The 26,601-nt window shown below is 39.5% G+C and overlaps 1 protein-coding gene across 3 annotated transcripts in view; it reads left to right on the forward strand.

Annotated features, from left to right (window-relative positions):
• The window catches only part of ARHGAP15 (Rho GTPase activating protein 15), a 441,049-nt gene that overhangs the window by 15,042 nt on the left and 399,406 nt on the right, over positions 1-26,601 (forward strand). For all 3 annotated transcript variants that reach the window (XM_007057477.4, XM_037912146.2, XM_037912147.2), the window contains exon 2: positions 10,101-10,280. In XM_007057477.4, coding sequence (XP_007057539.1) covers positions 10,116-10,280 — 165 coding nt within the window. In that variant the 5' untranslated portion in view covers positions 10,101-10,115. The remainder of the gene's footprint in view (positions 1-10,100; positions 10,281-26,601) is intronic.

Genomic DNA, 26,601 nt, shown 5'->3' on the forward strand with positions numbered 1-26,601 from the left:
CTCTGAGCCATTGAGGTATGTGTTGTTTTGTTTTGCTTTTCCTGTGGAGTTGACTAGGGCTGGCATGATTTTGTAATTCTCATTTCCTGTGCAGATAGCACCTTCAGCTTTTATAGTTTGTTTTTTGTCTCAGTCACAGGCCTTGGCTTTTTACTGGTTGGTTTAATGGCGAATGTGGGATAATGAAAGGAGTGTTTGGCCTTTTTAGTTCTGTCAGACTTGGTAAGGGTAATATTAACTGTTGATGTACAATATCCCATTCACCCTGGAGACAGAGTAGCAGATGACGATCTGAACCTGTGAAAGCTGTGACAAGGTCCATTTTTTTCCCCCTTGCAATGTCTCCATTTTCTTATGTTTGGCATTTTCATGGCCATTATTCATTATCCTTTCTATTTATGGAAGTAGTCTGGGGAAATTAGACTTAATAGAGGTGCAAAAATCACAAGGAGGAAAGAAGAGAAAAGTGACTTGGAAGGAAACTAAAATTAAAAGGTTATTTTGGTAACTGACACCTACAATTAGAGTGCAAGATAATTGTCATCTTGTCATGAAAAATAAACACAAATGGCAATGTTCCTTGAGTTACCACAGCCACCATTTTTTTCCCGTGGGGAAAAATGACTTACAACACCACAACTCGCTGCACATTCTTGCTCTGAGACGGTGATGAATTTATGTCTGCGCTGTATATTGTGTTGTCATATGACCAAATAAAATGCATGCAAACCAGAGTTTAGAAATGATGCTATCTTCCCCTCAGAATCATCTTCCTGCTTTGTGGTAAGGCGGTGGCCTGACTTTATGGAATCAATGCAAGTAGTTATACGTAATGTATGAAAACGCCTACAAATTAAAAGTACCTGCATAGCACCATATAACTAAGCAAACATTGTGGTATTGTGTACTGCTCTGTAGAAAAATGCATAAATGGATTAACCCAGGTAGACCCTTGTGCCTGAGCAGAGCCCCAACGGCTGTGTTCCTGATACATAATTACAGTTAAACCAAAAAGTTAAGGATGGTAATGGGTAGAGCTGGTCAAAAAAATAACTTTCAGGAAAAAATTAAATGTTTAAAATTAAAATTAAATTAATTCAAGAGCATTAAAATGTTTGTTTTATTTCAGTGGGGAAAAACCCACTTTCTCTCACTTCCCTCCATCCTTCTCCCCATTGCTGGAGATTAAAAGAATGAAAGTGGGAATTTTCCCACCACAAGGAAATGAAAAATTATACCAAATGCATCATTTTGAATTTTCATCAAATAGAGAATTTCAAAGAAATCAAAGGGCTTTGTGTGAGACACTGTGATTCAATTGAAACACTATTTTTGGACAATTTTTAGTTTGGTTAAAAATGTTTGTGTTTGGTTGAATAGTGGGGCTCTTTATGGGGCACTGTGGTCTGACTTTGTGGGACAGCAGGCAGGATTGAGGACAAAAACTGGATTTGTCAGTACAGCTTCTGTGTTCCAGAGGGTTCGTCTATAATTGTTTTGCCTGGACCAACCAACTCCTGAGTCTCTGAGACCCTCTGTTTCTGGATGAGCTCAGCAACATGCCTCTCTGATGCTTTTAAATGTGCACAACTTTGCACATGCAATTACCTGTATTCATTTTTCACCCAGAGTGCCAAAGACAGAATTTACCTCCTGCAATCCCTGAGTGCGTGTTCAGAAGTTAGGGTTGGGGAAATCCAGCCTCTGCCAAGTGTCATGCCTGTCGCGTGAAGGTACAGAAAGTGTCCTTTGTCCTTTGCTGCAGCCCCCTTACGTATTCAGCAGGTCTCTGGGAATGCCGTGGGGTTTGGGCTGCTGTGCTTTGAACCTGGTTCTCGCACATCCTGGGAAAGTGCTTTTGAGATGGGGGAGACAACTCTTTTTTTTTTTTTTTTTGGTGAGGAAAGGGATGGTCTGATGTATGCACCTAATTTCAGCAGAGGTTTCACACCTTTGAATCCAAAGTGCGGACAGGTATCTGGCTTTTGTGGTTCCCATTCTTAGCACCTAACTGTCCCTATACATTGTATAGGACCCTGAGCCTGCTGAATGGGCAGCCAGGCATCCTCTCTGCCCCCCTCTTTGAGGGCTATCTGCTCCTGCTGCCATTCCCAGATGTGTGGCTGGAACTGCAGAGAGGTGGCTGTGATGGAGGTCATCACCCAACCAGGGGAGATGAGGGGCTGTGGATAAAGAAAACTAGGGGCTGGTGGGGTAGGTAACAGTTGTGTTGGGAGAGAGGGAGGGGCTACTTGAGGAAAAGGTGGGGACAGAAGCTACTGGAAGGAACTAAAAAGCAGCAGGAGCTAAGGGAGAAGCAAGTGATGTGAAAATGGGGTATGGAGAGCGACAGGGTTAATGGAAGGACAGGGTGATGCAACCCATAGCAACCTCCTCCATCCTCTGGTTTCTCTCCTGTCCAACAATGCCCCCCACAACACTCCTGTAGCTACTCCTAACTCCCTCCATGCTGCTTCTGGCTCCCCATAAGTCCTTAGCCCTCTTCAGAGACGTTTGGGAAATAAGATTTTGCCTCTCTATGCCTGTTCCCACTGCTCCAGGGATTGCTGTAAGGCAAATTCAGACTCAATTCAATGCCTTTCATTAGCACTAAATCCAAGCAGAGTTTTCAGATCTGATATTTATTTGTAAATATGCAGATTAGCTAATTAAATCATTAGCATAAAATGCCCCACATGGGTTTGGACAAAATATCCTGCCAGCCTTAGAAAATGAGGCCTCAACTTGACCTTAGGCATTACCAGTAACTCTTGCTAAGTCTGGATGCATCCAAACAAAGGTGTGAGTTTCCCCCATTGGCCTTTGTAATCTTTTCTTTCCTGGTTCCAAAGAAGAGAACTGCTAAAGAATTTATGTATAAAAGCAGCATGTGCCTTTACACTGTGCATGTAGTTAATATAAAGTGTGTCATCTACTGGCATACAAAAATGTGTTGTATTGTTTGTAAATTTACAAGCATAATAAAATTGTTGTTATGCATTGCAAAAGGCTTCCTGACTGCAGCCATTTAGAGTAGCATCTGCAGTAGAGTACTTTGTTTTCTTGAGATTCTGCAAGTTTTCACTATGCTGTAACTGGGTTTTTTTTAAAGTATTATATGACACCTCTTCTGTGGCACTGATTATTGTATCTCAGGCCCTCACAAGCATTACTGAATAACATCTCTCTGAGACAGCAGAGTATTATTATTTCAGTTTTACAAAGGGGAAACTGTGGCACAATGAGACCAAGGTCAAAATCTTTATTAACTTTGTGCATCCCAGTGTTTGTGCTCCAACTTTATATACCTGGCCTGATTTTGTCATAGTGCATAGCATTTTTATAGCAGTTTGTGTTCAAATCACACATTATGTGATTAGTCCTCCCAACACCTGTGATGTAAGTGAGTGAGTATGGGTATTCCCATTTTGCAGATGGATGCATATAGATGGAAAGCCAGTGACTTGTCCAAGGTCAGACAATTACTTAGTCATTCAGGCACCAGAAACTAGATTCACAAAGGAAACTAAGGCTTAATGTTGCAAAGGCTAACTTTAGGCACCCTGTCACCTTGTGGAATCCACAGCCCCAGATCAGGTGTCCAGGGTCCTATACAATGTATGGGGACAGTAAGGTGCTAAGAATGGGAACCACAAAAGCCAAATACCAGTGTCCACTTGGGATTCATAGGTGTGAAACCTCAGCTGGAGTTAGGTGCGTACATCAGACCATTCCTTTTCTCTAAATAAATAAGCAGTGTCCCGCGTAGCAAGAGGACTTGCCCAGAATATGGGAGGAGCTGGTTCAGAGCCCCATAGTACCTGAGAGGAGCAGGAGTTGAACTCAGGTCTCGTTTCTTAGATGAGTGCCTAGCTACTTGGCTCCAGTGTTGTGGTAGCAGGGGGCCACTGTGACTCTCAGCTTTGCCTGTTAAAGCTGTTCCACTTTGTATAAAATATTCATGGAGTCAATGAGCAACCAAGAATGATTCTCTATCCCAGTGGCTAGTGCACTCTCCTGGGATGCGGGAGAGTAAGGTTCTGGTCCCTACTCTAATGAATATTTAATTATTTATACAAAGTAACATTCAACTGCCTTAATTACAAGACAACCCTAACTCTTCCTGCAAGCCTCTCCTTCATTCTCTAAGCCCATTACAACCTCTGTAGGGGTCCTACAGACAACAGCCTCATTTCCTTCACCACCCTGATTAATTCACGGCATCACCTGCACTGAATGAGGTAGGGGTCCTCTAGAAGAAATAACATGACCATATAATTAAAGCTTGTATCATAATGAATATTCAGAAGGGGGCTGAATTAAGGTTGCACAGGCAACCTCCATTCTGGCATTTCCTAGCTTTTGAATGCTTAACTTTGCAATCTGAGTAACATTTTTTCGACATAGTTTTTGTATGTAACTTCCTATATTTTTTAAAGGAAAAAACAAATTCTACTATATGCAACTGTACCAACCTCCCATGATGCATCAAGATCTGTATTTGAACACTGAATCTTCACCACTGGAATAGACTTTTACCACTTGAACTAACAGACTAGCTGTCATGAGGAGATGGCTGTTAGGCTCTGTGGACAAGCCCCTTAAGAAGGGCACTTAAAAAACTGTTCTTCTGTCACCTTCAAGTGCACTGTGTTCCGTAATATCTGCATGCTGTGTGTTAACCCCTTCCCCCAACTTTGTGTCCCCTTGTCCCTCCCCTGCTCTGTCTCTCTCCGAGAGTTGTGTATCCGTTTCCCCATACCTATGTTTTCTCCCATGTTGCTGTGCCCCTCAGTGTTCTGTGTGCTGTTGTAACCCCTCCTCTGTGTTCTGCATCCCCCAGATCTACTGCTTGATGTGTTTTGTCGGTGTCTTGTAGAAGATTCAGCTCTCTGTGGAATTCTGCAGTGAAGCAAGTGGGCAGGGCATGTGTGCAGACTTTTAGAAGCATAGCCTTATGATTAATTTGGGGTGCAAAATGCGCTTGTTACTAATAACAGGTTCCCCATGCACTGCAGTTAAGGAACTCTGGCCAAATAATGTGTTAGACAGTTTATCACAAGATGTATATTCCTAAATCTTCTGACTCAAGGTTACCGACTAATCCTAACTTTTATTAGGCCTAATGTGGCCTTATGCTCACTATTATTACCACTAGGCCTCAAGATAAATACTAGGTTTCAGGCTTACTAAAAAGCCCATTTTAAAATTATCTTTGTTCCTTTGCTTATTCCTACTTGTATTATAGTTTTAGTTTCATTTGCACTAATTTAGCAAGATATAAATGATTATTTACCTGATCATAGAATCATAGAATATCAGGGTTGGAAGGGAACTCAGGAGGTCATCTAGTCCAACCCCATGCTCAAAGCAGGACCAATCCCCAACTAAATCATCCCAGCCAAGGCTTTGTCAAGCCTGACCTTAAAAATATCTAAGGAAGGAGATTCCACCTCCTCCCTAGGCAACGCATTCCAGTGTTTCACCACCCTCCTAGTGAAAAAGTTTTTCCTAATATTCAACCTAAACCTCCCCCACTGCAACTTGAGACCGTTACTCCTTGTTCTGTCATCAGCTACCGCTGAGAACAGTCTAGATCCATCCTCTTTGGAACCCCCTTTCAGTTAGTTGAAAGCAGCTATCAAATCCCCCCTCATTCTTCTCTTCTGCAGACTAAACAATCCCAGTTCTCTCAGCCTCTCCTCATAAGTCATGTGTTCCAGTCCCCTAATCATTTTTGTTGCCCTCCGCTGGACGTTTTCCAATTTTTCCACATCCTTCTTGTAGTGTGGGGCCCAAAACTGGACACAGTACTCCAGATGAGGCCTCACCAATGTCGAATAGAGGGGAATGATCACGTCCCTTGATCTGCTGGCAATGCCCCTACATATACATCCCAAAATGCCATTGGCCTTCTTGGCAACAAGGGCACACTGTTGACTCATATCCAGCTTCTCGTCCACCGTAACCCCTAGGTCCTTTTCTACAGAACTGCTGCCGAGCCATTAGGTCCCTAGTCTGTAGCGGAGCATGGGATTCTTCCGTCCTAAGTACAGGACTCTGCACTTGTCCTTGTTGAACCTCATCAGATTTCTTTTGGCCCAATCCTCTAATTTGTCTAGGGCCCTCTGTATCCTATCCCTACCCTCCAGCATATCTACCACACCTCCCAGTTTAATGTCATCTGCAAACTTGCTGAGGGTGCAATCCACACCATCCTCCAGATCATTAATGAAGATATTGAACAAAACCGGCCCCAGGACCGACCCTTGGGGCACTCCACTTGATACCGGCTGCCAACTAGACATGGAGCCATTGATCACTACCTGTGGAGCCCGACAATCTAGCCAACTTTCTATCCACCTTATAGTCCATTCATCCAGCCCATACTTCTTTAACTTGCTGGCAAGAATACTGTGGGAGACCGTGTCAAAAGCTTTGCTAAAGTCAAGGAACAACACGTCCACCGCTTTCCCCTCATCCACAGAGCCAGTTATCTCATCATAGAAGGCAATTAGATTAGTCAGGCATGACTTGCCCTTGGTGAATCCATGCTGACTGATCCTGATCACTTTCCTCTCCTCTAAGTGCTTCAGAATTGATTCCTTGAGGACCTGCTCCATGATTTTTCCAGGGAGTGAGGTGAGGCTGACTGGCCTGTAGTTCCCAGGATCCTCCTTCTTCCCTTTTTTAAAGATGGGCACTACATTAGCCTTTTTCCAGTCGTCCGGGACTTCCCCTGATCGCCATGAGTTTTCAAAGATAATGGCCAATGGCTCTGCAATCACATCCGCCAACTCCTTTAGCATCTCGGATGCAGCGCATCCATCCCCATGGACCTGTGCTCGTCCAGCTTTTCTAAATAGTCCCGAACCACTTCTTTCTCACAGAGGGCTGGTCACCTCCTCCCCATGCTGTGCTGCCCAGTGCAGTAGTCTGGGAGCTGACCTTGTTCGTGAAGACAGAGGCAAAAAAAGCATTGAGTACATTAGCTTTTTCCACATCCTCTGTCACTAGGTTGCCTCCCTCATTCAGTAAGGGGCCCACACTTTCCTTGGCTTTCTTCTTGTTGCTAACATACCTGAAGAAACCCTTCTTGTTACTCTTAACATCTCTTGCTAGCTGCAACTCCAGGTGTGATTTGGCCTCCCTGATTTCACTCCTGCATGCCCGAGCAATATTTTTATACTCTTCCCTGGTCATTTATCCAATCTTCCACTTCTTGTAAGCTTCTTTTTTGTGTTTAAGATCAGCAAGGATTTCACTGTTAAGCCAAGCTGGTCGCCTGCCATATTTACCATTCTTTCTACACATCGGGATGGTTTGTCCCTGTAACCTCAATAAGGATTCTTTAAAATATAGCCAGCTCTCCTGGACTCCTTTCCCCTCATGTTATTCTCCCAGGGGATCCTGCCCATCAGTTCCCTGAGGGAGCCAAAGTCTGCTTTTCTGAAGTCCAGGGTCGCTGCTCTCCTTTCTTCCCTGTGTCAGGATCCTGAACTCAACCATCTCATGGTCACTGCCTCCCAGGTTCCCATCCACTTTAGCTTCCCCTACTAATTCTTCCCAGTTTGTGAGCAGCAGGTCAAGAAGAGCTCTGCCCCTAGTTGGTTCCTCCAGCACTTGCACCAGGAAATTGTCCCCTACACTTTCCAAAAACTTCCTGGATTGTCTATGCACCGCTGTATTGCTCTCCCAGCAGATATCAGGGTGATTGAAGTCTCCCATGAGAACCAGGGCCTGCGATCTAGTAACTTCTGTGAGTTGCTGGAAGAAAGCCTCGTCCACCTCATCCCCCTGGTCCGGTGGTCTATAGCAGACTCCCACCACGACATCACCCTTGTTGCTCACACTTCTAAACTTAATCCAGAGACACTCAGGTTTTTCTGCAGTTTCATACTTGAGCTCTGAGCAGTCATACTGCTCCCTTACATACAGTACAACTCCCCCACCTTTTCTGCCCTGCCTGTCCTTCCTGAACAGCTTATATCCATCCATGACAGTACTCCAGTCATGTGAGTTATCCCACCAAGTCTCTGTTATTCCAATCACGTCATAATTCCTTGATTGTGCCAGGACTTCTTCCAGTTCTTCTTGCTTGTTTCCCAGGCTTCTTGCATTTGTGTATAGGCACTTAAGATAACTCGCTGATTGTCCTGATTTCTCAGTATAAGGCAGGAGTCCTCCCCTTTTGCTCTCTCCTGCTCGTGCTTCCTCCTGGTATCCCACTTCCCCACTTACCTCAAGGCTTGGTTTCCTTCCCCCAGTGAACCTAGTTTAAAGCCCTCTTCACTAGGTTATCCAGCCTGCTTGCAAAGATGTTCTTCCCTCTCTGTTAGGTGGAGCCCATCTCCACCTAGCAATACTTCTTCTTGGAACACCATCCCGTGATCAAAGAATCCAAAGCCTTCTCTCCGATACCACCTGCATAGCCATTCATTGACTTCCACGATTCGACGGTCTCTACCGAGGCCTTTTCCTTCCACAGGGAGGATGGACGAGAAGACCACTTGCACCTCAAACTCCTTTATCCTTCTTTATCATCTGAGCTCAAGTTATGGGTCAAAGGTCAACAGAAGCTTCAGGGTTTTTGGGGTGCTGTCCGAAAAAGCTTTGTTCCCTGAAAACACATGCAGGAATTGGTGACTTTCACCCAAATCTCAATGACTTTACATGTCCCTGGCCTCAAAGTAATCGATATGTCAGATTTCAAAGAACTACCCAACCAGTAGTGGTGGTGGAGCTATTTTAAAAAAAAAGTATCAATTAAAAGTATTAAGCAACTAAATATGTGGATTGTTACCACTCCCTCCTTCTGCTCTCATAGTATCACATATCACTTCGCCTACTTTTGAAATATATGACTTGTGGGTGAAAATGCAGCAAGTGTTCAATGGGACACATTTTAGCACAGGAAATACAAAGTCTCTAACCAATGGAAAATGTATGGGGAATTTAGACAGAATACGAAGACTAGAGTTCCATTGTGACCAGAACACTAAGTTTATTACCCATTCTACTGGAAGATCCGTGGGAATTTTTTCATAACTCTAAGGCCAGAAGGGACCATTCTGATCACCTAGTATGTCCTCCTGCATCACCTAGTATGTCCTCCTACATAACCATAGAACTTCCCCAGAATATTGCTAGAGCATACTTTTTAGAAGAATGTGCAGTCTTGATTTTTTACTTTAAATAACAACAAGGAGCCAGAACCATGGCTTTGCATTTCATTCAAAAGATGGCCCATCCATAGTCACAGTGCCCTTTAGCATCATAGAGGTGCACATGTAAGTTATTTATACCACATCATTAGTACTACTTCATGCAGGACTTCTGCATTCCATATAGTACTTTCCCACCAAAGTACTAACCAGGCCTGACCCTCCTTAGTGTATGGAATCTGATGTGCTCAGGCTTCGCTGAAGGACACAGTTTCTGTATAAAAAAGAAAAAGTTTCAGCTATAGATGAAATGATTGAAGCTAAGAAAGGTTTAACAGATCTGTGCTTGAGAAGACTGTGCTAACAGGGCTCCAGCATAGTTTTCTAACATGCCTGTAGCATGGATTTTAAAGTACTGTAGTGTAGAAGTCAGTCAGGTTAATTACTTTCAAACCACTCTCCTTCATATGGTCTAAAAATGTATTGTGTGAACAGGGCCAAAGACAAAGTTTGATAGCTGCCAGCTGGATATGATAGAAGGTTACAGAGAGATTACACTATAGAGGAGAATGGCATTTGAGATAAGGATAATCTTTTACATAAACTCAACTCTTCCAAGAGACAAGATGGGTGAGGTAATATCTTTTATTGGACGAACTTCTTGAAGTTGTTCCAATAAAATATATTACCTCACTCGCCTTGTCTCTTTAATATCCTGGGACTGACATGGCTACACCAACACTGCATTAACACTTCCAAGTCAGTTTGGCTGTGTGAGTGATTAGTACAGTAATCAACTGTTGGTTACCCCAGTGTTCAAAGATAACAATGCTTTGCTGAACTGGTTCAGCCTGTGTCTGCTACTGACTGCACTGATATGTTTTTAGGTAAAGAGCACATGTATATTGAATAACTTTATTGTTCTGTGTTTTTCAGGACAACGCAGTAATCATGCAAGGACTTCCAGCTTCCGATACCTCCTCTGAAAAACCGAATCCTACCCACCAAAATATAGGGGCTGTTCAAATGAGGATCAAAAGTGCTAACAGCCACCATGACAGGCATAGCCAAAGTAAATCAATGATCCTTTCTGAGAATGTGAAGGTCAAAGAACCTGTAAGTAAAATTCCACAAGTGTTTCCTGATCTGATTTTTGTAAAACCAAGTTATTATCTTCAGGCTTATTATTAATTCTTCTAGAAACCCTTGCAAGTAGGAACCCATCCACCTACAAGCAGTCAGTAATGCCACCTTTCAAATCGTGTCACCAGTTATTAAAGTAAAACTGTTTAATCCAAAGAGATATCATGGATTTGGTGCTACCACCTTTAATGACTAATCAGGCTCTCCATTCTCTTGCTTCAGTGTAATAAAAAATGAAGCTGTGCAGGTGTATAGTGCTTACGTTTCCCAATATATATCACTTCTAAAAGCCAGAGGCTAAAATCAGACAAAAGGAGGAAAAAACAGACATTAAAACTCTTCTAATAAAGGGAAACTTTGCAACTGACACACCTAAAATAGTCTTGCTGTAGAAATTACTGTTTTGCAGAGCTCTGATACTGAACTTATCTTAATATGTTAACCGTGAACAGAGTTGAGTCATTTTTATCCATTAAAATGATTTAAAATAAAATAGTTAGTGATGAACTTTATTGCCAATTATGTCCCTGCCCCTGTACTCATTCTGAGCTACTAAACAGACTGATTGGTATGAGTCTCCCCTGGTTAATTTTCTTCTGTAATGGTGGCAACTTGCAGCTGAGGCCATATGATGTTACAAAATTATTTATGCAATGTTAGCTACTTTTTTGGACTCCGCATTCACTGAGAACAAAATGGATCTGAACGAGTTAGGTTAGCTGGGGACAGACCCCCAAGACTCAGTCAGTCTTCACAGCCATTCATTGCTGTTCTGTTAGAGAGCTGAATATTTCATAGGAATCCATTATACTAACTGAGTTATTAAATGGAATAAGCTTGCTATAGAAATTGTATTTTTCCTGCATTATTCACTCCGAGTTCAAAGACAAAATTAACCCACAACACTTTCATCAAGGTAGATTGAAAAGTATATGATTTTAATTATTCTTTTTATTTACGTACGTACTTACATGAATTTAGCTCAGGGAAGCAAATCATTATATTTCTGTACTGAAAGCATTGCTTTAGATCATGGCAACTGATGAGAGATTCATTTCTGTATGTTTACTTTCCAATTTAAAAGTATCATTTGCCTCAGACACATTGCACATATTGCTTTGTTTTTATCCTAAGTGAAATGTTCCTCAGTTATGAACTTGAAACAGTGTTTACAGTAATTTATTGGAAATACTATAATGCATTATCAGTAAGAACTGTACCTTTGAAAAAGTTTAAAAGTTAAGTATATTTAATGATGCCTAACATATTTTATTGGCTGTGTTTAACAAACGGCACTAGGCTGCAGTTGTTTTTGACAAGCATGAAAACATCACAGCATGAGACTGCAAAAGGAATTATGTAGAGAAATTACAAGTGATCCATCTCTCAATGAATTATCCACCTCAATAGCCTGCAGAACTCAGCTACCAATTAACACCTACTTTATTACATGTTGGGATGTACTTAATAACTTTCATGTGTTTATGCACTATTACCTTGACTGATGCCTCTTGTACAATTAGGCATAATTGGCATATCAATATGCAAAAGTTAAAAGGATTAACCCTCTTAAAACTAATGAGCATTTCTGTATCCAGCTGCTAAATGAGACAAAATTAGCATTTTTCACTTTTGGGCAGGATTTTATCATGCAGTTTCTCATTGTTGATATTACCTTGTTACATAACTTTAGTTTTGGGGGTAGTATGCTGGACTGTTATAGAGCAAGGGTTCTAAAAAGTTAAATTAGACATAAATATTCACTGCTGCATTCCCATAACCATAGCAGGTACAATGTATGTTCATTAGTAGGGAGCTGAAAAGTTGCTTTGTGTTACATTTGTTTAGTAGCTAATTATATGAAGTGGTATTTTGCTCAGTATATTTCATTTTACCAAGCAAACTTGGCTCCAATATCATAGATTGAAAGCTTTCCATGCTACTGATTTCCTTTCTGTTTCAGTTCTTTTCATCTCTTTTTGCCATGCAGAATTTTCTGACTATATATTGACATACTGAAAAGTATTTTGGCATATTTACTCAGATAAGCCTGTTAAAGTTGTTTGCTAAAGCCAAACGAAACCCACAATTCTTAAACAAGAATTCAAACATATTCAAATATGTTCTTAAAGTGTAATGTTGTTTGAATGTAAAAGATTTACCAAAATATCTGTATCACTTTCATGTTGACATATCAGATCCTCCATGCCTGATTAGTAAAGGATTTTGGGGGAGGGCATGAAAGGGAGAAGATAGAACCTTTGTCTGTGAAGTGCCTTGAAAAAGTGAAGAGTTCTTTATTATGGTTGTTTGGAGTAATGTATTCTTGTTTTGTAGTTTCTGGGCACTTAAATAAACAACCTTCAGTTTTGCATCCAAAGGAATATAGATCAGAGCTTAAAGATACATATACTAACATATCAATTGGATCTTATTACACTGTGTTGCAGGGCAAAAAAGGACTTATGCTGTTTTATATCAGTTGAGAATCTGACTCTCTGTTAAGATAGTTGGTGTGGGTGGGTGGGTGTGTATGTCATTGGTTGGCTTATCGAACGTTTGGAAACATTTTGTATTGGTTTCACATAAACTGTATTTCTTTGTCTTCAGCTGTTAGGTTTTTTAAAAACATTGGTAATATGAGTGAACTCATAAGAGGCTCCATGTTACTCTGTTACTTCAATTATGGAAATGCATTAGGAATATCTGCTAATCTGTGATCTGTTAATGAACACGTTTCTCTTTCTATTGATCTTCCAAATCAAGGGCCAAATATTCCTTGCCTAACTCATGCAAAACCGGTTCACTTCAGCTGGAGTTTTGTCTAAGTTAAGGCAATTCAGGATTTGTTGCATTTTGAACAGTTAAAAAAATATTCCTAAATATGTTTGAAAAAAATAAAACACATTTATGAAGAACCTCTAGTAGTGATTTGTAGAGAAGAGACTATATAATTTTGTCTAAGTGATTTGTGGCATTCTAAAGTATTCAGTGCTGTGCTTGTGTGTACACCTTGGGCTCTCCTTTTGAAGATGAACAGATTATTTTCTATGGTGTGACACTGGAGGATATGAAGCGTACGTCAGTAAGGCCATATGAACTGTGCATTTTGTATTAGTAAAGATGCTGAATGTATAATAGAGAAGCTAGCTGATGCAAAAGCTTAATGTAAATGCTCATGTCTTTTAGTTTGTGGTATTTACAATGGAAATGCTCACGTATTCTGCTGGAAGTTGGAACTGATATTAATGTAGAGTTTAAAGAGCACAAATCTTGAAGCTGGACGCAGAGTGTAGTAGGCAAGAGCTCTTTCATTGTTTAATATTAGTATCTCAACCACCAATGTACATCAGTATTTGTATCTTTTAAACCCAGAGAAATGCATTTTGCTTCATTCAAAGCAAATTCACCAATGAAACGTCTTTTGTTATTGGTGTTTAGATTAAGAATTACGGTCTATCTTAGACATTCCAAAATGCTAATGTATTAGAGTTCTTTTTGATTTAACAGACTTTGTTGGTTTATTTAGCTCTCTGATACGTTATCAGAGAAGCAGGAAGCAATTTTCTTTTGTTTCTTACTCCAGTCCTGTGATCATAGAATACTTGCCAAAGTTATGACTAGCCAAAAAGAGAGAAATAAAATGGCTAAAAATACAAGCCTTCTGTTTAGCAGAGTTTTTGAGCCATATTATGAGATTATGGGGCTTGTACATGTTTACTTCAAATCAAGCTTATAGTCAAGTTTGAGGCTTTGTATAGATTGTCCCGAAGTAGATCCTGATATTTAATTTAAATGACACTAAATCACATTGAATTGATAAGACTTGGCATCTCAAACAAAGGTAATTGCCCGTATTGGTTTTGTACAAAAATAGAGCTGCTTGGAAAATGTGCAGCCAACACAGACTGTCAACTCCATTTATAGATCAATATGTGAGAACCATTGATCAGGCAGGCATGTGTAACAGTAACACTTTGCATTTATTTGTGGTTTTTATAGCATGTTAAGACTTACAGGATTATCGGCTTCCAAAATATTTTGACTTCCTCATAAATATGTTATCTGTTTAATGTTCATTAAAAGACAGACTGCATCCTTCCTAAAAAATGTTTTCAGTTTCATGATATTTCTCTTATTGCTGTAGGAAGTTTTAGCTGAAAATGGATTATTTCCTTCTCTGTAAGATCATTGGAGCTCCTTTTTTAAAATAATATATTTAGTGGAAGTTTTTGAAGATTTGTTTTTCCTTGTACCTTCTTTTTTTTTTTCCTAGAGAAAAACAGGCATTGATAAAAATGTTCTCTCAACAAGTAATTGCTTAATTCATTAAGGCATTCTCCCCATTCACAATACTATAAATTGCAAAAAATAAAATCTATTTATTTTATTCTAAAAAGGGCTGTTCACACTGGACTCTCTTCAGACTTGTGTCTCATAGATATCTACATATCAAGAGAGAGGGAGAAATATCTACATCAATATTGATAGAAAAAACATACAGATATACATAGGCATTTTTCTTTAGCTTTCAATAAAAAATATGGTAGACACCATTAAAAGGGAACAGTTTTGACTCCCGAGTATCTGAGGTAACTCAGTTGTTGCATGTTCAAAAAAATAGTACTAGAATATTAGGGCTAGAAATATGAATGTACCTAAGATGACACAATGTGATAACTGTTGGTAAATGCTTATTTTTTAATGGCAACCACTTTAATTTCATCAAGCATGTAAGCGTTATATATAAAATTATTAGATTTGTGTTAAAGCAGTGACTTGTATGAAAGTAATTCCAGTCCTGTTTCTCCAGCAAGATTGTTCGTGAAATCATAGAAGTTAGGAATGGAAAAGACCTGTTAGTTCCCTACCGTTGAAGGAAAATAAAACAGAATTTTCAGATGCCTCATCTCTATGTTCTATTCTGTGTAGTTCAAATATATTTTATGTCATCGAATCAAAATGGCATTTTACTTCTATTCTCTGTTGTACAGTAGAATATTGTACATCTAAAATGTTCACAAATTGTAAGTAAAGTCATAATTCCTTAGGCTCCAATTCTTCAATTTCTTTTACATGTTAACTTTAAGCACGTGACTAGTCAACTGAAGTCAATAATCATTTGTAGGAATAGGGCCTTAGTCTTTACTTCGGCGAAACTGCATTGAAACCAACTGCACTTCTTAGTGCTGGACTGGGCCCACATATTGGTTTAAAAGGAAAAACTAAGGTATTGAGGAATTAGAGTCAAGATAAAAAGGTACATTGAACAATATAACTTGCTCTACTGCCTGCCATTTTTCATGACCAATGATTTCTTATCAAACTGTTTTTTGTCAGATATATTGTCATTTTTTTCACATGTGGAAACAAGGCTTAAGAAGGCACCTTTGTTTTCTAAAATAGAATTTCTGAATTTCTTTTGTTTGTGTATTTTGTTACAGTGTGTGTGTCTGTGTCTCTATATGTGTATTTTATATTTATACTGTAGGTACCAGAACTGAATTGATCTTGGCTAAAAAGGTGGATGTTAATTTTATTGTTAAAATCTCCATCTGTCTATATTCAAGGCATTTTCAGTATAACATTTCAACTGCATAACTTGATAGACAACATCATAAGATCTTACAGAAAAAGAAATAAGCAGTACCTATTTCTTTTTGAAAGATGGACTAAATTCATTTCAGCTCTGCTGAGGAAGTGGTGAATGTAACCAGTTTGTGGTGTTTGCTAAATCAAACTGAAGTTCAGACCAGATATTATATGAATTGGAATTGCTGATTTTTGACTTTTACTCAATGTGACACATGTAAAGGAAAAAGGTTCAAAAACCTCAAGTGTGGTGGGTTTTTTCCTTCAACCATACATTGTTTCATGCTGTGAAAATCTTCACCCTATTTACTAAGTACAAATTGGTCTTGCCAAAGGTTCTGAAAGTTTACAACTTCAGTTTAGATACTAACACTTCAAAGAAAGATGCACCTCGACAAATTAGTGTTTGTACTATGCCAGGGTATTTTAACCTGAACCTAACTAAATTCATTTATACTTTACTACTGATTGAAAAGAGCCATAAATGTACATCAGATACATTTTTTTAAAAGTTAGTCCTCTGATTACTAATTTGAATCAAAAATGCTAACCTTGTTAGCATCTGGACTTATTTCCATAATAACAACCCCTTCAGAACCTACAAAGTAATGAATAATTGACAACAAATGAAATGTTTTGATAGTTGTCGGCACAAAGCATGTTTAATGTTTTGTGTTGCTTCCTAGCTAATTATGTAGATGACACATTTGTCAGACCTTGACTGCCATTAGAAACGTGTTTCCAGAGGGGAGAAAAACAGGCTATTCATAGAGTAATTAACTAGAATGCTCAATGACCTGTGAGAGATTCAAATGGCTGCCAGTTCAGACATTGTTTTGTTACAGAAGCAGAGGGGTAATTAAAATTCCAAATTACAGTGCTATGATGAAGCATTTGTTTGTTGACAGTATACTCTTACTCTAGTTTGTTAATTCTTTTTTAAATTGCTTCTAATCCATTTTATAGCTTTAGGAGTTCCGTCTTTGAATTTACTGACAACTAATATTATGGTAAATTGTTCTTCAGTGGAGTACTGCAGGCTTGGCAGTTTCATGGGAGCACAAGGTGGGTGGGATAGAATAGCTTTTCTTTCTCTAAACTGACATACCATGTGCTGTCATCGAAATGCAACTAACATAGCACATCTTGTGAAATGATATGTTCATAATTCTACATTAAGAAAGATGTCTAGTTATAGGAGGAAATGATTCAGATAAAGTAATAATAATCAAACAAATTCACTAAGGTATCCTAAAACATTACAGTAGAGCTCTAATATTCTTTAGATAATGATGATCATTTAAGTAGACATTTTGGGAAGCTGAGATCTAGTTGAAAACAGAGGATCATAAGGCAATGGTCTGCATGAAGAAACCTAACACATAGCATGAAGAATGGTATATGTCATAAGAGAAGATCATATCTTTGCCAACAACCTTCCTAGGCAGAAATGGCTATGACAGCATGAGATGTCTTTTCAGTAAATATGAGGATTGTTTGCAAATCCAAAGTGGTAAAGTTTGCTAAACAATGAATTAAATGCGAGCCCAAGTGAAATATTTTTTTACTTTGCCAAAAGTGAGAATACGGCTTTATTAAAAAGATCTGACAGAAGTAACATGGTGTTTGATGCAGGGGAGCTGACAGCGGCATGGAGTGAGCGCTGATTATCCTGAAGACACTGTCAGCTAGGATTGATTTCCACTTTCTCCGTTTATGTAACGGTTCCTGTAATACAGCTGACCCCGAATCATGTTACCTTGTCATTTCTCTGCATGGATCAAGAAGAGATGAGCTGAAAATAGCTAGGCACTGACCTTGAACTTGCCAGAAAAGTGAGAAGTGACAGTGGTGATTTTTGTGTGTGTAGTTCATGTACAAAGATTAAGCTAAACTGTTATTCAGTTGAGTTCACTGCAGCAGCACAAGGGGGCAGAGCAGTACTAGAGATTACAGGTAAAGTAGATACTTTAGTTGCATTTGATTTTACAGAGGTTCAAGTGTGTGCCAAACAGCTCTCTTGTTTTTAAATTTGGGAGATGCTCTAAAGAAGAATAATTGATTAATCAAAATCCTTATATTTCCATAATCTGCCATTTCAAAACATACTTAATTATAAGGCTTACTGAATACTGATATACCTTTCTAATGAATAATTTAAAAAGTGCTAAGAAGTTTTCCATCACAGTACGCTCCACAAAAAAGATTTCCCCTCCAGTTCCTCCAATATTTAGTGAGAGAATAAGGTGTTTGTACTGCCATAATAGTAGATCCATTTTAATGTGAATTTATTCCTCAAAAAACATACCAGTCATCTATGGTTTCAAAGGAAACAATTTGGCTGAAATATGTTCATTACAAAAGTACAAGTTGGTAGAAGGCACACAAATAAGGAGGACATGTAGTTGAGTGGGGCGGTGGTATGATTTTTCTTCCTTTGTGTATCTGCTGTACTCAACCATGCCTTAGGGGAAAAATTGAAAAGTAGGTTATAAATATTATCAGCATCTACCAAAATGAATGTTATAAAAACAAAAACAAACCAAAACAAAATGAATGTTATAAAAACAAAAACAAACCCTTCACTTATTTGGTTTTACATTTTCTTTGTTTAATTCTTATTGGCTTCTTTGCACTAGTACCCAGTTCCTAACCTACAGAGGTCCATGTGTGGGATGCTTTTTCAGAATTCCCCACCATGGAAAATATTCAGGAGCTGACACTTGTAAAAGGATCTGACTGTTGTTGGTTCTTTTACTTTGGTCACTAGAGCTTCAGGCAGGGAAACACACACACCACACAAGATGTCTGGCTGCAGTTCCCCCTCTTGATTTGGTGAGCAGGCTTTTGGCAACATCAAGACGTACATGCCTGCTGAAAAGTCTGTGACCCCCAGTCATCATCTAAATCCTTAAATCCTATTTTCAGGCATTGGCTTGAGCATACATGCTCTGGGCTTGACACACATACCTTCTGACTTACAGCTCCTGGGGACTCACATGGTTTCTCTCAAGTACTACTTTATTCTTTTCCTTATCAATTTGGGGGTGGAACTACAGCACTTTGGACCTTAAAGCACAAATATTTCCCTAAAGGGATTATTAGATACCACTCTGGAGGTACGACCTGGTTCAGAGGTGTGGGTGGCAGAAATCCTTCCCCAGAGTTTTTCCTCCTTTGATTGTGCAACGCTTTTAATAAGGGACCCTATTCCCTGACGTCCCAGAATTCATTTTATTCTTACCATCTATTTAATTGCCCTTTCAGGTTTCTGTAGCAAAGCAGGGAAGTGTTTTACCCTTCCTTAGAATCCCTCACTTATTTGAGAGTGGGTAAAGTATTCATCAGTTTTCAAAAAGTATATTAAAAATTGGCAAACAGAAGCATCTCTGAACAGTAAAACTCAAGGAAAAACATTATTTTTGAGATTAAAGCTAGTTGTTCAAGATTAGGAAATGTAGTACTGCACTAGCAAGTAAACAATATTCATGGATTATTACCCCTTTTGAAATTATTGAGTTTTGCTGTTTACATATAATTCATGGAAATTTTGCAAGGCACCATTTATGGAAATAGGTGCATAGGATATGCAAGAGGGTCATATTGATTTAATTTGTCCCAGGTAATATTATGGAATAGTTACTGTTTAATCATTTTGCTGAAGGTGACCTATGACTAGAGCTGTACAACCTGTGTGTGATGAATCCACTAACTCCATTAAAATTGTCTATTTTCATTACAAATTCAAAACTCAGAACAAGTTTACTGAAAGACTCTGTAAGGCTTGCAAATCTTTCAAGTAAGCCCAATCCCAGTTTTGAGTGAAAAAAGGCTGATTTATGGCTTTCCATCAAAACTATGTAAGAATTGTGGTTTTGATGTGAAGCCAGATGAAGTTTAACTGTTCCAGCTGAGTTTCTCTTTATTCAAACCTAAAAGACAATCCACAACTCAGGAGGGGTCAATGGAAATGCAGGAAGCTCAGAACCTGCTTAACATAAACCTTTGCAAAGAGCAGTCATTCAGCTATCACAGTTAAGGAACGGAATAGTCTGAGAGATTAAACCTAAGATTTTAAATAAATAGTAAACCTCTAATTATATTATTTCTTGTAGTTTAATATCTAACTCAAATTGAAATGGTGCCAGTGCTTTTGTGTCAACTTTACTGCTTATAGGCCATTCGAAATAGCACATGCTGTGTGTGTGGTATGTGTGTGTGTGAGCATGAGCGAGAGAGACAGGGAGAGAAAAAAAAGTTTTTCTGCATCTGTTGTGAATATGCTGCTCTTTAAATATTCACTTTTTGTTCTCTGTCACGTGACATATGCTGGCTCCCATAGGAGACATACTACTGGCATTGCATTCTGTATGCTGGAACTAAAATGTCACCAAGAAATACAAAACTAAAGCTTTTGGCCCCATTGCTGGAGTTGGATGTAAAGAAACAACATATCTGGCATTAGAGAGTGTACTTAATATTATATAAGTAGCATTTCAGTTGGATTCTATGCTCTTCCTTTCTCCTCCTCTGGTGTGGCCTAGTAAAGAGGGCACTGGGCTAGCACTTGGGGGAGCTGGATTTTGTTCCTGGCTTTGCCACTGTCCGGATAGGTGAATTGGGGCAAGTCTCTTCACCTCCCTCTGTCTCAGTTTCCCCATCTGTAAAATTGGGATGATGATGCTGTAAAGTGTTTTGACATTTTTAGATGAAAAACAGTATCTAGCAGCTAGATGCAATATTACCCTTCAACCATGCTCACTCTCATAATGGTAAGTACATCAATGTAAAGTGAATTACTCTACTTTTACACTGGTATGTCTTGGAGTAGAATTTTTAAGTTGCCTTCATGTGCTGTTCTCCTGTATCAGTACGTCACTACTCCAGATTCTTTTTTACTCAAAAAAAAGGGAAAAAAGTGTTTTTGCTTTCTTTCCATCCACTTGGATTCAGTTCAAATAGGCCTTCCAGCTGTATCACTTTTTCCCCAGGGGCTTTCCACTTTCATAGTATATATTTGGAAATTCTACTCCAACAATAATTTTATTTACAAGAGTTTTCCCTAGCAATATGTTAAAATAGATGCAAGGAGCGCAAACGGCATGGAATGATTTTCTTTCCGCATTATTTTTGCTTAATGATTTACTGCAGCTAAATTGTGGTATCTAATAGACTTCCTTTCAAAATGCCATTAGATTAGAAATACCTAGGTACTGAAACTGAGATAATTATGTCAAACTTCCTACAGCTAGTTGTGGGCACCTGACCTGCTTTGTTTCCCACAGGGGAAAAGTAATCTGTGTTTCTTTAAATTTCCAATGAGAAGGGACATGTGTCTTCTTGCATTGAGTTACATTACATCACATCATGTGATACAAAGTGACCCAACACAACATGACAGGAGAGGTAAAGAAACAGGTTTTTTTATACTATAGTAGTAAAATAATTGTAATACTGAAATAATGAAACAATATTGAATTATTCTGACCTGCCTTAAATATATGCACAACACAGAGACACAGCTACCAGATGTTATTATTTAATATACAGAGAAAAGATTTAAAAACAGACATTAGAAAGCCCTTGTTAGACAAACAAATAACAGGAGAATCCTTCTGCCCTAAATCAGACAAAATTCCTTCTGAAGTCAGTGTCTCTTTTGCCTGAGTAAGAAGTGCAGGGCCAGGCCTAATAATATTAACATGATTTATAATATTTTACATGATATTTGATGATCCTTTGTTCACTCATTAAGTGCTGAAAGATATCCTTAGTCATCTGTGACTACACAGTTGTTACTGTGCTACACACTATGGTTCCTTTCCATTCCACATCATGGGGTAGAGAGAGTAGAATTCAGATCCTCCAGTTCAAAGAACCCAGGCCTCCTACAACTGGAGTTGAAGGCGAATCTTAGTTGTTAACAGTATAGGGCCTATGATACACATCAGAATAATTTTCCTTTATCTAGCAGAGAGCAGTGCTACTTGTACACACTAGCTACTTCATGACAATGCAGAGTATGGCTAAGCTTTTGTGAAAATTACCTCTATTTCTTTCATGATGAATGGTTACCTGACATATTTTGAAAAATCCTGCTGGACCGTAGAAAAACTAAAATAAAAAGAGGTTCAGGAATGGATGTAGTGGTTATAAATAACTAAGAATCCCTTCCTCCATTTCTGGAACCAAATTTGAAAGGGTTCTGAAATGATCAGACACATTCTCCCCGTCCCTGCAAAAATACTGCAAGAAAGGTTACTCTATGGGAATTTTCAGCTGTGGCCATAAATGGAGCAGCAGTGATGAAAGAGTCTGTTCTTATGACATTTCTAGCTGCAAGGGATGTAGAGCACCCATATAAGCATCCAAAATGTGGATGCTTATCTGAACTAAACCTGAATTTTGATTCAGTTGAGGTTCAAATAAACAGTTCTGTTATCCTTAAAAGCTCATTGTTTTTTGTTGTGAAGTCAGATATCTACTTTAAAATCTCACAGAAGAAAAAAAAAAGTTTAAAAATTCAAAAGCCAGGTGGTTATTCTTTTCAGTAGCTACTTCAACTTTGAGTTTTCCATTTTTATCAGCAAAAGATAAATTGAAAGTTCATAGTGTTCCCAGTTTAGATCTTTTTTAAAATGAAAATGTAAATCTTGAATGGCTACCTGTAAGCACTAGAACCTGAAGAAATTTGGACATGAGTTAAACGAATGTTTAAAATGCCACCTAGTTGTAAAAGATCCAAAATAAGGGGTTATTCGTTCCTGATTTATTTTTTTTTTAAATCCAGGCATTGGGAGGTGGGGGTGGGAAGAGAGAGAGAGTAAGTGGCAGCTGGTTGTGGCAGACCAGTGGTTCTCAACCTATTTTCCATTGTGGGCCACATCCAATACTACCAGGATGACCCTGCGGATATCACATGGGCTGCAGCTGTGTGCTGATTGGGCCGCAGGTTGAGAACCACTGTGGTAGACTGATGAAGGGGAGAAAAGGTGAATAAGTGTGGCAACAGTGTAAAGATACCTGGACTGCGGGGAATGGGTAGGGTAGGGTGCAGCGTAGGAAAGGGAGGCAAAGGAGTGATTTGGTAGGCAGACGGATCCAAAGAAGCTGTGTGGGGAGAGGCCAGTGAGCTGCCCTGGGGAGCTGCAGCTGTGTGTAGTTGAGAGGCTGTCTCACAGCTGGTGGAGAGGCTGAAGAGACAGAATACAGGCACATGGAGGGGCTAAAGACTTGGCTCAGGAGACTAGTCTCTTCTGTACAAAGGTTCACATCGAGCTGGGAATGTTGAAACCCTTAGGGATTTTACACCAGTTATGTAAATTAAAGTATCTCCACGTCTGCTATAGCTTAGATAGCCACCAGGTAGATGCATCTGGCTCCCTGACATGCCCTAACCGTCCTGCACCAAACAGCTCTTTGCCTTAAGGAAGATGCTACACCTACATATATAGTGATTTATACCATATCTACAACAGGACAGCACCTGTCCAAGGCTCCGGGAATCATTGATGATCTTAAATGAAATAAACATACCAGTATATAGGTAAGTGTGAATGAAATACATCTACATGCATACACATGCTGTTAACTCATTACAAGCTGTAATCAGATTTCAGGAATCTGTTTTGTTTTTATTTGTCTTGGTGTGTTTCTTGCATGGTGGATGAGCCTTGGTACATTGAAATCTACCTTTAAAGCACTTCTCATTTATCACACAGTTCCTCTACCTAGAAATTCCCAATGCGACTACCGCTAATGTTTGATAAGATTTGTACCTGGTAGATTCTAAATTACATTAATGCATAAAGCCAGCAATGCCAGGCTCCCTATTGTTACAGTTATTAAAGCTGTAACTGAAATGATATCTTTCATATTGATCTTCACCGAGCAGCTCTTATCCAGAAGCTTTGTTTCACATTAAAGACACTAATGACTGTCTCCACAAAATGAGCTGCTTAATAGTCAGAAAAAGTTAAATGGAAAAAAAAAAAAACTTTGATAGCCACCTTTGATAGCTCTTCATTCCAACATCTCTCATAGCCACAAAGTGCAAGCTAAGCAGTAATAGACCTTTTAATAAAATGACTTAAAAGGAATCAATGGGATTTCTCACAAAGCTTAATTTCCAGCAAGAAATATTATTTAAATGTTTGTATTCCTTTCCTTGAAAGCTGATGTCCTTGTCTCGCAGCCAATGTTTTCCTGTAATTTTAAAGATACCATTTTTTCCTTCTGTTTTTAAAGCCCTAGTTTGGTTTATTACAATATTGGAATGTATATAAAAATATGGATCTGTTTCTCTTCTTACGTTTGGTTTCCTCTTTGGTTTCCACCCTACCCTACCCTTACGTTTGGTTTCCTGGTTTCCTCTGCCACAACCCGGGTTGTAGTTACCAGGCGTGGGTGTGCAATGGCACCGTTGTATTCTGTATGTAGACAGAACACCAACCAACACTCTCCCAATAGTAGATGGGGAGGGACAGACCAATATAGTGCCTCTTCAAGGCAATCTTTTGCCACTGAGATTCCTTTGAAGCCATGGATAGATTTTAAAATGTCCTCATCATTGGAACCCTTGTGGGAGGGTGGCTGCCTGGCCTTTCATGTGTGGATATCCCCTGCTAATACAAGTGGCCTCCCCAGGTGCAGAATTTGGCATCTGCATCTGCAAGGCCTGCCTCCTTATACCAGCTTTTGGGAAGGGAAGCTTCTGACAAGGGCCAAGGTTAGTGAGGGTTTTGGACTTGGTTTTATTATGATTAGGGTTTGGGGATTTGTTAGTTTGCTGGTTGGATTTTTTGTTTTGTTTTTGGGGCGGCAAGCAGTTTCTGGCTTTCCTTCTGAATTTGATTATTTGTTTTTTAATTTTTGCAAAGGCATCTAGAAACCAAGATGAGTATATTTATTACAAAACTAACAAACTAAATAAATCTTAACTTCTTTGTTTTATTGAACCAACCTACTATAAGACATTTGACGTATGACATCTATTTATTTAAAGAACAGGATAGCAAAAATGCAAACAAATTCTCAGAATGGCCAATAGCAAAAGTATGCATCTTATACACAGATTCTCATGGAAAAAGAGGACCATTAAGTTTTAATGACTCCTTTATACACACAAAATGTGCAGTTCATAGGAAAGAAAGTAATGATATTTTGGAATAGATCAAGCTACTTGACATTAGATACAAAAATGAAAGAACATAAGAATGGCCATACTGGGTTAGACCCATGGTCCATCTAGTTCAGTATCCTGTCTTCTGACAGTAGCCAATAATTATTATTCATTCTACTGCAAACTATAATAATGCAATAGAAACTCCTCCTACATGACCAGTTCAGAAGATGGGTCCTGGCAGGAGGAAGGAGAGGAGTAGGTAAAGGCAGGGAGAAGAAGAGGAATTCATATTGACAGAGAAGCAGGGGAGAGACCTGGGGGCAGGAGGCAGCGCAGAGATATAGGCCTGGTCTACACTACAAAGTTAGGTCGAAGGAAGCCACCTTAAGTTGACCTGTTAATGTATGTGTCTACATTACCAGATCCTTTACGCTGACTTAAGTCACCTCTAATGTCAACTTCTGTATTCCACCTCTGCGAGAGACATAGCACTTAATTAGATTTTCATGGGTTGACTGAAAGGTAGTGCAGATGCAGCGTTGTGTACTTTGACTAAATTGGCCTCCAGGTGGTGTCCCACAATGTTCATCTGTGACCGCTCTGGAGATCATTCTCAACTCTGCAGCATTGCAGCCAGGTACACAGGAAACAGCCCCTCCCCTGCTAAAGCTCTGGGAATTTTTGATTTCCCATTTCCTGTTTGATCAGAATTGGGAGCGTGCCAGTTTGAGCACAGCTGATCATGGAGACTACATGCCCCAAACGCGCTCCAGCCTGGTCTGCACAGGAGTGGTGGATCTCATTGATGTGTGGGGAGAAGAGTCTGTGCAGGCAGAGCTCCGATCCAGCAGAAAAAATGCTGACATCTATGCAAATTTACTCGTGGAATGGGGGAGAAGGGCTACATGAGGGACACACAGCAGTGCCGTGTGAAAATAAAAGAACTTCACCAAGTGTACCAGAAGGCAAGGCTGAACCCCACACATGCCAGTTCTACAATGAGTTGCATGTGATTCTCGGGGGTGACCCTACCAGTACCCCACAACCAACGTGGACACCTCACATATGTGTGAGTCTAGGGACAACAGAGAGGACAATATGGTGGATGAGGAGGAGGAGGAAAATGGGAGACAGGCAAGTTATGGATCCATTCTCCCTGAAAGCCAGGAAATATTTTTAACCCTGGAGCTCTGTGGCTCGCAGGACATCACAGTGATTGACCATGATGCCGGGGAAACCACCTCTGGTGAATATACAGTTACAATCAAAGTCCAGTTAAACTTTAGCAGGCACACACATTCAGTTTACTGTGCATGTTTACTGTGAAGGAAAAGCGAGGTGCTGTGGTTTTCTGCTTACAAGAGTCTGCTCCGGCTATGCAGAAGGTAGCCCCTGGAAAAGACTGTTTATGTACTGGGATAGCCCGGAAATCTTCCATGGATATCTCTAGGAAACTTTCATGGAGGTACTGTGCAATCCTTTGCAGAAGGTTTCTGGGCAGGGCAGTCTTTGGTAGGACACTTCCCCATGCAATTCCTGAATTAATTCTGTTGGCAGCATTGCAGGACCAGGTCTATA

This window comes from Chelonia mydas, chromosome 11 (genome assembly GCF_015237465.2).
Source record: "Chelonia mydas isolate rCheMyd1 chromosome 11, rCheMyd1.pri.v2, whole genome shotgun sequence".
Taxonomy (NCBI): Eukaryota; Metazoa; Chordata; order Testudines; family Cheloniidae; genus Chelonia; species Chelonia mydas.